We start from the raw sequence: 16,013 nt of genomic DNA, 5'->3' as shown, positions 1-16,013 counted from the left end.
TTTGTCAGGTCGTTGAACGTCTGGGAACGTCTGGAAAGTGCTGTATGTGGTGATTGCCTGCACTGGCCTCTAGAAAGCTGCTGCTTTTGTAGACTCTAGACATGCAGCTCGCTGGCTTTTGTAACAGAGCTATTGTGCACTGTTGAATATGGCAGGAAGTAAAATTCCACTACAGCGAGTGTTTGTAATGGCTCTCTGTGGGGTTGGCAGGGCTGGGATGATGTAATCACGAGGGACTAGATGTGTTGCAGGTGTGGTGGAAGAAGAGAGAGCGAGAGGATGGATAGGTAACCCTGACGATCCCTCCTCCCTTGCTTTCCTTCTCCTCTCATTCCCTACACACACCAGGTGTGACATCAATTATAGCTTCTCTCTCTCCACCAATCCAACAGCCTGTGAAATACACACATTTTTTTCCACACACCTTTTTGTTCTTCTCACTCTCACCCCATTTTTAACATCCACTGCGCATCTCTCACACTTACGCAAATCTGAGAAACAGAGGATTTTCTCTCGTCTCTCTCTGTCTTTACACCCTTAAACTATATGAAGAAGGCTTTTTATGGATGAATAGATAATAGAAGACATTAAAAAAGTAAAATAGAGTAATGCATATGTCTCATAGAAATCAGAAGTCACAGCCATAATGACAGTGTTTGCCGTTTGTTTGTAGTTGCGAGGGCTGTATCCCTCTATTCCCCTGTGAAGGTCAAAACTCAGGAGGCCGGAGGGATACGTTTGCACCTGGGTTTTAGTGACCCTGTGTCTACACACATGACTGTACATACTGCAAAGCCTCACGCAGCAAAATAACAGCTGCACTCTGAGTGTGCAATCATGACTACAGCATTAGCATAGCCATGTTTTAAAGGAATATTCCAGGATCAGTGCAAGTTAAGCTCAATTTGAGGCATAATGTTGATTTTCACAAAATTCTTTTCAACGAAAAAAAAACAAAAAAGCCAAAATTGAGGTTACAGTGAGGTACTTACAATCAGTGTTGGGGAAAGTTACTTTCAAAAGTAATGTGTTACAATATTGTGTTACTCCCTAAAAAGTAACAAATTGTGTTCAAATACAACGCAAGTTACTCTTTCACATTTATTGACTGACAGCTCTCCTGTCTCTATGTTGAGAGAAATAAAGTGCAGAGGCGTGGTGTGCGCTGTGTGAACATGATGGTTACTGTAGTTCTAGACTAAAAGTGAACATGCATTTAAAATACTGTAATTTCTTTCTTACTTTGCAATCTAACAGTGACTTTTCCTAAATGAGACTGCCTTGATGTATTATGCAACCTTCAAATATGAGGATGCAGCCTCGAAATAAGATTCAGCTTATTATTTCAGCAATGAAAAAAATGGGAGGGGGGAAATGAAACAAATGTGATTGGTTGAATTGGATCATTGAAGGTCAGCAGCAAAGACATTGGTTAATAAAGTGAGTTTAAAGGTGCAATATGTAAGATTTTCTGTCCACTAGAGGTCGCTAGAAGCCTATTCAAAACAAAGGTGTGGCTTGATGACGGCAAGTTTGAGCGCTGAATCTTGGGACATGTGATCTTCACATCACAGCCGGTGGAAACAATCGGGATAGGACTCGTGAAGAAATCATGTTCGTGGATGTGATTATTAATGTTACTGTAGTATGAAGCAGAGCAGGAGCGAGTGTTGTGGAGCTGAACGAGGAGCTGGAGCGATTGATCAACACACGCCTCACGAGCAGCGGGACTTTTATTATGACACAGTCGCCGGCGCCGCTTCCGCTTTTCCGGTCATGAGTATGAGGTAACGCAGCTCTGTTTATCATATTAGATACATTTGAGAGTGTTGAAAATGATGTTATAACGTTACTCTGTGCGTTCACTTGGCGGCTGCTGTGAGACACTGTTACACACTGCAGTAAGATAGATCGATTTTACAATATCACATTAAATACTGGATGGCTTGTGTTGATAAATGGCATGAAATTGATTTTAAAACGTATTGTATGATGGAGAAAATGCTGTATTACTGTTCCCAACAATAAAGCTGCATCTGATTATGCTATATTAGCTACTTCACAAAAATAGTGTTTTTCTCTGAGGCGTGGTAAAGCATGGTACTCGCAAAAAAAAATAAAGAAAATTAGATTTAAACAATAAGACTAAACGTGTTGAGCTATATATAAACGTAACCAAACAGTTATTCCTTTGCCTACTAAAACATGCAATATATTAAAGCGTCTTTGGTGTTTCCATGGTTTCTACAAAATAAAACCGGAAACCGAGGGTAACGCGGGTATGACGCCATTGACAGGCGACTCCTCACACGTCCCGGAGCCTTGGGTAAAATTGCAATTTTCTCACAATTTACAAATAGTTGGAAACATTTGGAATATTGTAAGTACTCAAGTGAACTAAATATATAACACTGGCCTAGTGGTTTTTGGATATTTTACTGCAAAATTCTTACATATTGCACCTTTAAATACAGTAAATACAAAAAAGTATATTTGTATTTAACATATTTAATTATTGCAGGTTTTCATAATATTCTAAGTTTGTATTTCACTGTTTATTCATTTTGAGCAAGTGAGATGAGCAAACTCCTGCTCACATTTAGCCTTGAACTACAATACCCATCATGTTCACACAGCGCACACAACACCTCTGCACTTACAATTTCTCTCAACATGGGGACAGGAGAGCTGTCAGTCAATACATGGGAAAACAAAGTAACTTGTGCTACTTAATTGAAAAAGTAACTCAGATATTTTGCTCTGCATTTAAAAGTAATGCATTGCACTGCTTACAATGGAAGTGATGAGATGATTTACAGTAAATGCAGAAATAAGAAGCTTATAATTTTAGAAAAGCAATTGTTCTGTTAAAACTTGTGTATTATTTGAGCTGTAGAGCTGTTTAAATCATTTTTTAGAGTCATTTTTTATGTTGTCATGGCAATTGTAAAACTGGAGTTTAATAAGGTTAATAAGGTTTTTTTTCACAGAAAATCATGTTCACACATATTGTTTCTGTTTTGTGGCTACACTACTGAAACAGTAAGTATTTTAATGTTTACAGAAGTTGGCCCCATTCACTTTCATTGTAAGTGCCTCATTGTGACCCCGATTTTTGCTAATTACTTTCGCAGTAATCAACATTATGCCACAAATACTGTCAATTGAGCTTGTACTGAACCCAGAATATACCCTTTAAAAAAACATTCTCAATTATTCCATGTTGAATACATAATGATGAATTTACCATATAAAAGTGCCATAAAAGTAGTCCATATGTCTGGCGCAGTCAAGTTTTTTGAAGAAGTGTTATTTTAGCATCTTTTATATATACTATTATAGTATATAATGAATTAGCATTTATTTTATATTTTCAGTTTTCATTTTAATTTTTATTTTTAGTAAATTTGTTCATGTGCTTGTCATTTTTTAAGTTTTTTTTTAGGTTTTGATCCTCCTTCTTCCCCACATTATGAACTCTGTTACAAGCTTTAATTCATTTTAATTTCAGTTTTAGTCATTTTAGTACCTTAACCTAACTTATTTCATATCAACTTATGAAACGTATTTCTTATTTCATACTTTAACTTCAATATCTTTACATTACAACAGTTTTTTTAATGGTAATCTAATATTTACTCTATTTTAATTTAGCTTTATTACTTTATTACTACCAAAAATGAGTTTTAATAGTTAACACTGTTCTGAGGTCATATGATGTGAGCAAAGGTAATTTTGAAGTAATTTTTGCTAAATTTAAGTAATTATTTGTATGGTACTTTATATTTATATACATATACAGTACAGCCCAAAAGTTTGGAACCACTAAGATTTTTAATGTTTTTAAAAGAAGTTTCATCTGCTCACCAAGGCTACATTTATTTAATTAAAAATACAGTAAAAAACAGTAATATTGTGAAATATTATTACAATTTAAAATAACTGTTTTCTATTTGAATATATTTCACAAAATAATTTATTCTTGTGATGGCAAAGCTGAATTTTCAGCATCATTACTCCAGTCTTCAGTGTCACATGATCCTTCAGAAATCATTCTAATATGCTGATCTGCTGCTCAAGAAACATTTAATGTGTACAATTGTACAAAATATTTGTGTACAATATTTTTTTTCAGGATTATTTGATGAATAGAAAGTTCAAAAGAACAGTGTTTATCTGAAATCTAATCTTTTGTAACATTATAAATGTCTTTACTGCCACTTTTGATTGATTTAATGCATCCTTGCTGAATAAAAGTATTCATTTCTTTAATTTCTTTTCAAAAAAATAAAAATAAAAATTCTTACTGACCCCAAACTTTTGAACGGTAGTGTATAATGCTACAGAAGCTTTGTATTTCAGATAAATGCTGTTCTTTTGAACTTTCTATTCATCAAGGAATCCTGAAAAAAAAAGTACACAACTGTTTTCAACATTGAAAATAATCATAAATGTTTACTGAGCAGCAAATCAGCATATTAGAATGATTTCTGAAGGATCATGTGACACTGAAGACTGGAGTAACGATGCTGAAAATTCAGCTTTGCGTCACAGGAATAAATTACTTTGTCAAATATATTTAAATAGTACACAGTTATTTTAAATTGTAATAATATTTCACAATATTACTGTTTTTTACTGTATTTTTAATTAAATAAATGTAGCCTTGGTGAGCAGACGAAACTTCTTTTAAAAACATTAAAAATCTTAGTGGTTCCAAACTTTTGGACTGTACTGTATATGTATATATTTTATGGCCACTATATGCTTTCATTGTATAGAAAAGAGCAGCATGAACATTCTTCACAATATCTCCTTTTGTGTTCCACAGAAGAAAGTCATAGTGTTTGGAACAACATGAGTGTGAGTAAATGATGATAAGATTTTAGGTGAACTATCCCTTTAACTGTGCAAATGAAAATGAGATGGAACATTTCAATTACGAAACTATGAACTATGAAATTATGAAAATGATCATTTGCTCAGTGTGTGTTTTCCATTACGCATCTGTTGAGTTTGCTGCAATGCCAGCCTGCTCTCTGAGCACTAAATATCAGTCGTATTTAGCGTACCTCTATTTTTACCATCGGAACGACACTAAAACAAACACACTTGTCTTCTGTACAATTAGCTTGTACTTCCACGCTCTAACAATTCAGAGTTGTTTTGCAGTACAGCAAAAACATGACTTTGTGGTGAAAACGAGTCTAGTCCCTATTCATCTTTCTGTGAAACGTTACGCAAAACAGAAATAGAACAATGCCTGAGAGTATGTGAAACTGATTTGTCGGAGGGTTTCGTTCCTTGTAATATCTCTAAGCAAAAGTCTTTGTCACAAATGAGCATCCGACGCAGAGCTTAACTTAAGGCAGTTTCTCTGCGAAACGGCTCCTACAGAGGGCACGCAATCTGCTGAAGGAGTGATATTAGCATTCATCAAGTCGCTCCACAGCGGGGAAGGAGAGATAGAGACAGTAAAAGAGATAGAACTAAAGAAAAAGAGGAGGAGGTGCCCTGACACGAGAGTGGGGGAGAGTTTTTAAGAAGCCGACGCATTCTTCTGACATATGAGTGGGGCGCGTCTGTGCAGAAACACTTTTATGTGCAAACGAACAAACAGCTCAGAAACGAAGCGTTATGTTACACGGATGGGATCCATAAGGATCCTGGTTTGGATTCTGATCGCTCTTAACAATTCCGGCTCCTTAGCGATTCCTCAATTAATGGTACTTTTGAGGAAGAACATGTGGAAATAAGAAATTCGGTTCTCCACCCTTAAAGGTGTGTCGCAGTCTGTGTGTATATTCACTCACCTCTGACACCCCACACACACCAAGACGATAAGGATGGTGACCACGAAGGCAGAGGCCGCTGCGATGGCCCCCAGAATCAGCACCTTGGGGAGATTTGATAACATTCCACTGAGCTGCAGACACACACATACACACAGGTCCTGCCGTACGGCTCGTCCAGGGCACCTGCAGACAGAAAAAAATCATATCGTAAGTTATGACTAGGCCCACAGCGCACAGAACGTGTTTAACAATAAATAAATGACAGGAAAAGGTGAAGTGCATATAAATACATGAACGTTGTACTGAGGTACTACATTATGCTAATAATTATCGACTCTTTAGTTGCCTGCAGGAAGGACTACACAGTTTGATTGAAATGATTAATTGAACAGGGTCAAGGCATGGCAAGATGTTCCATATCAATATTTTAGAGCAAAGCAAGAAAGTTCTTTTTGACATCGTGCTGAACTCACTTACTGATAAAGGTGCCCCACATAATGTGAAACTGTTAAAGTGCCTTTATTATGCTCTTTTAAAGATTCCTAAGTTTGTTTTTTGAGTTCTCCTACAATACGATTTACATGCATTCAAGGTCAAAAAATGCTTTTTCTCATAATATACATTCAAGCATCATCTTTTTACTCAGAGTGTCTGAAACGGCTTGATCAAGGATTCAGTCTCTCTAAACCCCTCATTTCCTAGAGCCTACTCTGCTGGGAACGTGCCCCAGGTCTTCTGTTCAAACTCAAACCGGTGTGCAACATTTTGCTACGGTTTCCGTGTTGAACGACATGTTTCCTGGAAACGGGTTTGAGATATGTTTTCTCTTGTTTGGTGGGTGTGTCAAAAATGTCAGCCCAATCAGCATCAACATGCATATAAACCACGCAGTATTAAAGAAACAGCTCCTAAATGTAATTAACATCAAAATAAATTCACAAGAGCAAGCATATTGTCTGCACATGTTTATTTTTATTAAAGGTGCCCTAGAACGTTCTTTCACAAGATGTAATATAAGTCTAAGGTGTCCCCCGAATGTGTCTGTGAAGTTTCAGCTCAAAATACCCCATAGATTTTTTTAAATACATTTTTTTAACTGCCTATTTTGGGGCATCATTAAATATGCGCCAATTCAGGCTGCGGCCCCTTTAAATGCTCACGCTCCCCGCCCCCCGAGCTCGCGACTATAAAACAGTGCATAAACGAAGTTCACACAGCTAATATAACCCTCAAATGGATCTTTACAAGATGTTCGTCATGCATGCACCGGATCATGTGAGTATAGTATTTATTTGGATGATTACATTTGATTCTGAATGAGTTTGATATTTATAAAGAATGAAGTTGTGTTTATGAATTATACAGACTGCAAGTGTTTAAAAATGAAAATAGCGACGGCTCTTGTCTCCGTGAATACAGTAAGAAACGATAGTAACTTTAACCACATTTAACAGTACATTAGCAACATGCTAACGAAACATTTATAAAGACAATTTACAAATATCACTAAAAAATATCATGTTCTCATGGATCATGTCAGTTATTATTGCTCCATCTGCCATTTTTCACTATTGTTCTTGCTTGCTTACCTAGTCTGATGATTCAGCTGTGCACAGATCCAGACGTTAATACTGGCTGCCCTTGTCTAATGCCTTGAACATGAGCTGGCATATGCAAATATTGGGGTCATACATATTAATGATCCCGACTGTTACGTAACAGTCGGTGTTATGTTGAGATTCGCCTGTTCTTCGGAGGTCTTTTAAACAAATGAGATTTACATAAGAAGGAGGAAACAATGGAATTTGAGACTCACTGTATGTCATTTCCATGTACTGAACTCTTGTTATTCAACTATGCCAAAGTAAATTCAATTTTCAATTCTAGGGCACCTTTAATGGCAAAATAACTTAAATAATAAGAGCACAAGTATAGATCTGGAACTTCTTTAAGTCTGCCTAAATATCATTTAGTAATTGCAATGTCTTCTGGTCCATATCCTTTCCTTAGGAAGGTGTGCTAGACACTGATTAATGTAACATAAAATACTATACTTACATATTGTGCTATTGATACTTTCATAAACATAAAGGCAAATGTTGGATCACAATAATTAGGAACCACAGTTTCCACAAATCCCTTCACTCGATTGGGATGTTCTCTTTTATTCTGAATGGCAAGGGCAGTGACTGTAACATCGAGTGTATTTTGCAGTATTAAACATGTATTTACACTGACTTCATCAGGCTCCGAACATTCTTCAAAAAGAACACAAAGAATGGCCTTCTCAGCTGCCATAGTTGCAACTCTGGTGTCATCAGAACAGGATGTTCAACGCACCACTGTTTCCGTTTAAAAAACATTTTGGTCAGATGGTCACTGATTGGTCAGATGACCCAGTCAGTTGTAACTGGTCTACAGTTTACATTGTGTCAGAAATGAAACGCCCATTACCATATCTGAATTTCAGCTCTGAAGTGCTTCCTCAGCACTTGATACACAGTGATACGAACAGCAATTACTGTTTCTATTTTAGCACGTGTCCTCATTATTTGAAAGTGAATGGAAAATAGATTTGCTTTCAGAAAAAAGCATCTTCTCAACATGTCAACAACAAGAAACAAACTCCTCCAGTCTCAGCTACAACTACAGTAGTTTAGGGTCAAAGTAGACATTATTCACGGGCAGCCAATGAAACCATAGGCTGGCATTATTCAAATCTTTTACAAACCTATGTAGGTTCGAGCAGGAAGTAAGACTGGAAATACTGACAACTCGTTTCAGGCAGTTCAGAATGGGTTCTTTATTTTGGGAGACAATAACTTTATTTGTCGCGTACAGAGGCTCCGCTAAGGGGGGAAAAGTTAGGATGCTTCTAAGGGCCCACACACTTTTGGGCCCCCAGAGATTGGTTTTAATATTAGTAGTAACAGTCAGTGCTCGAAGTGGGCCAGTACGCACCAGTACGCAGTACCGGCACTTCTCACATGTTGCCGGTACTCTGAACGTCCACACACCGAAACGTAGAAACATTTATAAGCTGTACGAACTGAACGGATCAATTGTCTGCACAATATGACTGTGACTGAAGCCCAATTGTTTAATTTTGCATGAGTGGCGCGCGAATCACTGTATAGGCGCGTTCTCCAGCGCGCTCCAAAAGTGTTAAGATTTGCACAAGCCGTTCCTATGCGACGCTGATGATAAAATGTGCGACCCATTTGGACTTTATTGAGGATAGTAAAACGCTATGGAGAAAGTCGAACATGATCTAAAACAGCCATTAAAATGACTGATGAAAAGAGGGGAAAACATCATCCTGCAAACTTTTTAAACTCATGAAGACCACATTTACTAGAATTTATCACGTTCTATTGTATTTATTGTGGCAAATTTTGACTAGTTGTAGAATTTATAATAGAAAATCTGTTACGGGAATAGATTGTTCACTAAAGATTTATATTACAGCTGTGGCATGTTGTAGCTATAGTTTCTAACTGTGTTGCTATTTTTCATAACAAATTCTATAAAAACGAAGAATGACAAAATGGTCTTACCTGTAATTATATCCTTATTGTAACAAATGCTATAGTTAACAATTACAAGAACTATGTTATTTTAAGGCCGAGTACAAGTTAGAAAGAGCTTTAAAATATGGACCTTCTTGAATTTTTGACTAAACAATTAGTTTTGTATAAGAATGTAAGAATATGAATATTTGATTACTGTACTGTATTTTTCTATTACATTTACATTTGCATAATAAATCATCTGTTATTGCTATAGCCATGGTAGGTCTCTGACTAAATACTGATACCTAGAGGTCAAAAGCAATAGCAAAAGTAATAGGTCATTATTATTAAATTGTAGACAAATATTTTGGATAGCTAGGTATGATTGGTGCGGAATGAAAATGAAAATTCACATGAGTAAACAGTTTAAAAATGAGTAAACAACAAGTAAACATTTAACACATAAACAGGGTAATTGTGTGAAAGTAGCTTTGTAGGTTTTTGTAGCTTTGGAAGTGCATGGTTTGGAGCAAGCATTAATTATTCATTTGTTTTATCTTTTTTAGCTTTGCATCCATTCATTTAATTTACCCCATGTGGCTTAAGTGCTCATACTATGACCAACATACTACACCTAAAGCAAGAAGAAAACTTATTTTTTTATAAGCAAGGGGAAAAATATTTTTTAACTTTCTGTACTTACAGTAACTGTCTGACACAAATTAAAGTTGTTAAAAAAGCCAGTTGCTTTTAACGCTAGCTAAAAGTGGTCTCGAATCACCTGCAATCCTTCATATTGCTTGGATACATCAGTGACAGACATGGCTGCCATTTAATCTGTCTCTGTGTACAGTAATGCCGGGGATTAAATCTGAAGTTTAATATTAGTTGCTGAGGCATACAGGCAAAGCTTAGCTAACCATAACGTCTCAGCCATCATTCAGTCATGAAGATAAATACATGGAGTCACTGTGTCTCGTCCAGCTTCCTGTGATGATTTAATGCAACATGAGTAAAGAGAGGTTTTGAATGTGTAGTGGCTACTATGGTATGGTATTCTCTAAAGTATCATGTAAATACCATGGTACATGAACATTCAGTTACATGGTTTATAATATTATACTTTGTCCTAACCAGATGCAATGCGACAAGCTTCTAGCAACGAGCCTCTTCCCCATTTTGGCTGCGTGAGATTGTCCAGTTTTGTTGTTGTTGAGCAAACGAAGCATGAGCTGTTAAAGCTCCGCCCTGTTTTGGAAAGCGGGCTCATTTGCATTTAAAGAGACACACACAAAAACGCAGTGTTTTTTGGCTCACACCCAAATAGGGGTAAATTTGACAAGCTATAATAAATGATCCGTGGGGTATTTTGAGCTGAAACTTAGTGAAGTTTCAAGTCTTTGTTCTATTTTTATCAATATATTTTTTTCAGCTAGTTGTTATTGTAATTAACAGTGTATTTAAATATCAAAACAGATTACTTCTACTTTAAAATTGTCTAATAAAGCACACAAAATACTACTTAAATCATTTCTATTACTTTCTAAATTTATACAAAATTATACCATTTAGAACCACCGCAAGGAAAACGGTGCTGTGTATTTTGAGCTATACGAGTTGCCGTAGTTTGCTGTAGATCTCAAGTAATGCTTGGAAATGTAGTCTTCCAGTGAGCGCCGGCGGTAACAAAACCTATGTATAGACAAGCATTACAGTAAACAACACAACGAACAACATTTCCATCTGTGTGTCTCGTTTGTGATAAGGCGATATAATAATGCACTGCGAATTAACAAAACGATCTGTGGAAATGAGTCAGATGGACAGGGTCATAAAATGTGCATGGAAGTGTTCGTCCAATCCAAATACAATGTAACATGGTAAATCTGGATATTATATGCATTATCAAATAGTTGGGCAAAAAAAAAATGAAAATGTACTTCTTGAAAATGGACCACAAGCAAGCCTCTGCGGCTGTGCAACACCGCAGCTTCCCTTCAGATTAATTGATTGCTTTTCAAATTAAATGACAAAGTTTATTCCAAGGTAAGGCTTGGCTATATTGTTATTATTTGTTTTCTAATGGGTGATGAATTTGTGTGACTTCAGATGCGTCACGCGCTCGATGGCTTGGTGTGTTTAGAGATGATTAGTGATATTCACTGCTACAGCACATATTCGGGAATAAATGTGGTGTTTCGTGCCATCATGTGGGGTAGTAAATAGAGAACGTAATCGGGAACGTCACGCCAAGTCTCGAGTCAAGTCTTGGGTTAGTAGTTCACGAGTCCAAGTGCGACTCAAGTCCAAGTCGCAGACTTGAGTTTCCATCTCTGCTTCACAGACACATTCTGGAGACACCAGAGACTTATATTACATCTTGTGAAAAGGGGCATGATAGATCCCTTTTAAAGGTGCCCTAGAATCAAAAATTGAATTTATCTTGGCATAGTTGAATAACAAGTACATGGAAATGACATACAGTGAGTTTCAAACTCCATTGTTTCCTCCTTCTTATATAAATCTCATTTGTTTAAAAGACCTCCGGAAAACAGGCGAATCTCAACATAACACCGACTGTTACGTAACAGTCGGGATCATTAATATGTACGCCCCCAATATTTGCATAAGCCAGCTCCATGTTTCAAGGCATTACACAAGGACAGCCAGTATTAACGTCTGGATCTGTGCACAGCTGAATCATCAGACTAAGGTAAGCAAGCAAGAACAATAGCGAAAAATGGCAGATGAAGCAATAATAACTGACATGATCCATGATTACATGATATTTTTAGTGATATTTGTGAATTGTCTTTCTAAATGTTTCGTTAGCATGTTGCTAATGTACTGTTAAATGTGGTTAAAGTTACGTTTATCGTTTCTTACTGTATTCACGGAGACAAGAGCCGTCGCTATTTTCATTATTAAACACTTGCAGTCTGTATAATTCATAAACACAACTTCATTCTTTATAAATCTCTCCAACAGTGTGTAATGTTAGCTTTAGCCATGGAGCACAGCCTCAAACTCATTCAGAATCAAATGTAAACATCCAAATAAATACTATACTCACATGATCCGAAGCATGCATGCAGTATGCATGACGAACATCTTGTAAAGATCCATTTCAGGGTTATATTAGCTGTGTGAACTTTGTTTATACACTGTTTTATAGTCGAGAGCTCAGGGGGGGCGGGGAGTGCGAGATTTAAAGGGGCCGCAGCCTGAATCGGTGCATAGTTAATAATGCCTCAAAATAGGCAGTTAAAAAATTAATTTAAAAAAATCTATGGGGTAATTAGAGCTGAAACTTCACAGACACATTCAGGGGACACCTTAGACTTATATTACATCTTGTGAAAGAACGCTCTAGGGCACCTTTAAAATATATTAAAATTGAAAAGTTATTTTAAATTGTAATAATATTTTACAATATTACTGTTTTTACTGTATTTTGGATCAAATAATTGCAGCCTTGATGAGCATAAGAGACTTTTTCATTAAAAAAACCTACTAACCCCAAACTTTTGAACAGTAGTGTATACATATGTATCATATAAAACGTGTAATATACAGTTACATGGAGCAGGATGAGTTTTTGCAGTGGGCAGGTCTGTCCAGTCATTTTTGCAAGGTATAGCTAAAATTCTCTTTTAAAAAAAACATCAAGGTGATGAACTACTAAATGTTTTCACTATTCTTCTATAAAACAGCACCTGGTCCTGACATTTGTCATCACGTCATGAAAAATGCCAGCCTGGCATATGAAGAAATCCATCATTGTGTGTATGTTGTTGAGCACATGGAGTGAAGTTTGGAGTGAAGCTAGCTGGACTCATTCCTCTCCTTTACACATGGGATCAAATATCAATTTTTCAAGATGGCCTGAGCTTTCCCCTCTACACACACACACACAAAACAACACACATGCAGCCAGAGGAGAAATGTGGCCAAAGCTTAGGATTAGACTGAGAAAGACAGCGCGAGGCAGAGAGCGGGATATGACAAAAGACCGACTCGGGAAAGCAGGTCATGGAAACCCAAAAGCATTCACCATTTTTATGATGGTGGGTGTGAATTGCGTGCATGCGTGTGCCTGGTTTATAAAACAAGCCTCGGTGTGAGATAAACGCTGTTTTCGTGTTCTCAAAGATATTATTGCTTCCTTCTACCATCCCAAAAATTCAAAACCATCCCTCCCTCCCTCTCTCCTCCGTCTGATGCTGCTGTCAGCACATTTCCTAAATATTCCGTCGGATCCAGAGAGAACGGCTGCAACATCTGCAGCTAAACGACAAAATGGAAAGAAAGCGGGGAGAGTACTGAAAGAAATGGAGGCGTAGAAAGACTCACAGATAGTATTAGGCTTCGGACTAGTCTTTAAACAGGGCAAGTATTTGGAGGAGCGTGTTGTTTAGTGCTTTCCCATGGGAAGGTTTCTCTAGCAACAATTCATACATCTCTGTTGTTCCCACATCTCACCATAGCAGCGCTGATGAACATATTCGTGCATACACACACACTTTAATCTGAGTGTGTACAGCAGCGCATATCTTTGCACAGAGGAAATGGCAAGTGTGCAATGTGTCGCAGGGCAATGTGCATTTTCTCTGACTTACCACAGAAAAAAAAGCTTTCTTTATGCTTCAACCTGCACTTTCAGCAGCTTAAATGCGTCATTTAAAGAAATACAACCACAAAAAAGGTTTCAACTATGAAGAATGACTCTATTTAGATGGAAATCAACTTCAATCTTTCTCAATGACAAAAGTCTCTATTATTGTAAATGTGCATTGCCATATACATAGTTTCTGCAAGCCAGGCTCATTGGAAAAGCGTGCCCGTGACGACATTTCTGCAAAATGATATTATGTTGCTTCGTGCGCATTTCACAACACTTTCGAACTGAAATGTCCAGTGAGTGGTGCTAAAAGCAGTTTTATCCGAAAGAGATGAACGTAAAGTTGTTGTACGTATAGCTGCGTTTGGGAAATAAAATATTTGGTGAGTGAGGTTAATCCACACATTTGAAAATACATCCCACCTATACTAAAACCTAACCCTACAAGAGTGTTAAAGGGGTCCTTGATTATGATTTCACTTTTTTAACTCTTGTTAGTGTGTAATGTTCCTGTTTAAGCATCTGCAAAGTTACGACGCTCAAAGTTCAATGCAAAGGCAGAAATTTTCTTTTACAGAAATCGCTTTTTAAGGACTACAATAAACGGCTGGTGGAGACTACAATGAGCTTCTTCACTAACCCTAAAATTTACATAAACCCCACCCCCAAGAACACACAACAAAGGGGGCGGGGCCATGTTGGGCTGCTTTAGAGAAGAGGAAGAGTTGTTGTAGTAGAGTGTTGTTGACATGCCGTCATTTTACGCCGGACTGCTTTACAAACGAGGGTCAATTCAATGCTGGATTTGCACAAAAGATTAACATGACGACACATGCTAGTGGATGAGTTGAATCAACTCATAGCAACTACATAAATGTATCCACTAACCATTCAGAAACGTCCAGTTTCATTCTAAAAGTTGTAACTTCTTCCTGAGTCTCTCCATCAGTGTCGACTCCGGTTTGAACAATGTAAGGCTGAACACCGTTACTGACAATCCTCATTTTGGCTGCGTGAGATTCTCCTGCTTTATTGTTGTTGAGCAACCGAAGCGTGAGCTGTTAAAGCTCCGCCCTCTTCTGTAAAGGGGTCCGGGAGCAGCAGCTCATTTGCATTTAAAGGGACACACACAAAAATGGCGTTTTTTTTCTCACACCCAAATGGGGCAAATTTGACAAGCTATAATAAATGATCTGTGGGATATTTTGAGCTGAAACTTCAGACACATTCTGGGGACAGAATGCAAATGTCAAAATGTATTCGTTTACAAATCAAGCACTATGGTAAAAGTGTTTTGAGGTCAAAACATTGTATTGTGGAAGTAATAACGCAAAAATAAGACTATAAATTTGCATGAAATGGAATAAAAGTTTTACTGTCTCTAGTGTTTATTTCAGCTGGAAACTGCACTGAATTGTATGTACTGGTATGTTTTTGGAGTTTTGCAATAATGTAGTTACATAGTCCTTTAGTGAACACAATATAAATCCCATCATACAAATATGCGCACACTCACGCTGCATCATTGTAATCAAATTTTGAAGCAGACGAGCTGCTCCCTCCCTGCCCATCATCCTCTAATGGCCCGTGGAACGACCCAAAGCTTCTTTCAACTCTTGCCGCAGGATTACAGACCTGCCACAATTTCCCTAATTGTGGCCATGAATTCACAAGCTGAATGTGATGAGTTTACCCTAACCCAAGTCTATTCACACAACACAGTAAACATTCAGTTTTGCAAATATTTTAGGGACAACAGGATTTACACACAATATTTAGGGAATGATATGCTAGAGAAATAATCAGGACTGAAGCTCTATTAATTTTTATTCACATAACCTGTATTAAAGGCACTTTCAGAAAAATGCAAAAGCAGTATTGTGATTTCACTGATAGGCTACTATATTGAACCTGTTGCTATGTGTGTGGTACTGAAATTAAATGTTGCTATTTTGATAACAGCACATGTGTGATTCAGTACAGTTGCTTGCAATTATGTAAAAATGCAGCAGACAAGAGAATGAATGACATGTAACATTTCTTAATATAAATGACAGTTTTTTCAGAGTTGAATATGAAAAAACA

General features: G+C 37.1%; 1 protein-coding gene across 1 annotated transcript in view; it reads right to left on the bottom strand.

The window, feature by feature from the left end:
* Positions 1 to 16,013, bottom strand: part of LOC125260074 — an 87,725-nt gene that overhangs the window by 16,841 nt on the left and 54,871 nt on the right. Inside the window, exon 2 of the mRNA XM_048178218.1 lies at positions 5,814 to 5,978. Coding sequence (XP_048034175.1) covers positions 5,814 to 5,917 — 104 coding nt within the window. The 5' untranslated portion in view covers positions 5,918 to 5,978. The remainder of the gene's footprint in view (positions 1 to 5,813; positions 5,979 to 16,013) is intronic.

This window comes from Megalobrama amblycephala, linkage group LG24 (genome assembly GCF_018812025.1).
Source record: "Megalobrama amblycephala isolate DHTTF-2021 linkage group LG24, ASM1881202v1, whole genome shotgun sequence".
NCBI classification, from domain to species: domain Eukaryota; kingdom Metazoa; phylum Chordata; class Actinopteri; order Cypriniformes; family Xenocyprididae; genus Megalobrama; species Megalobrama amblycephala.
This window is presented reverse-complemented; position numbering and strand designations above follow the sequence as displayed.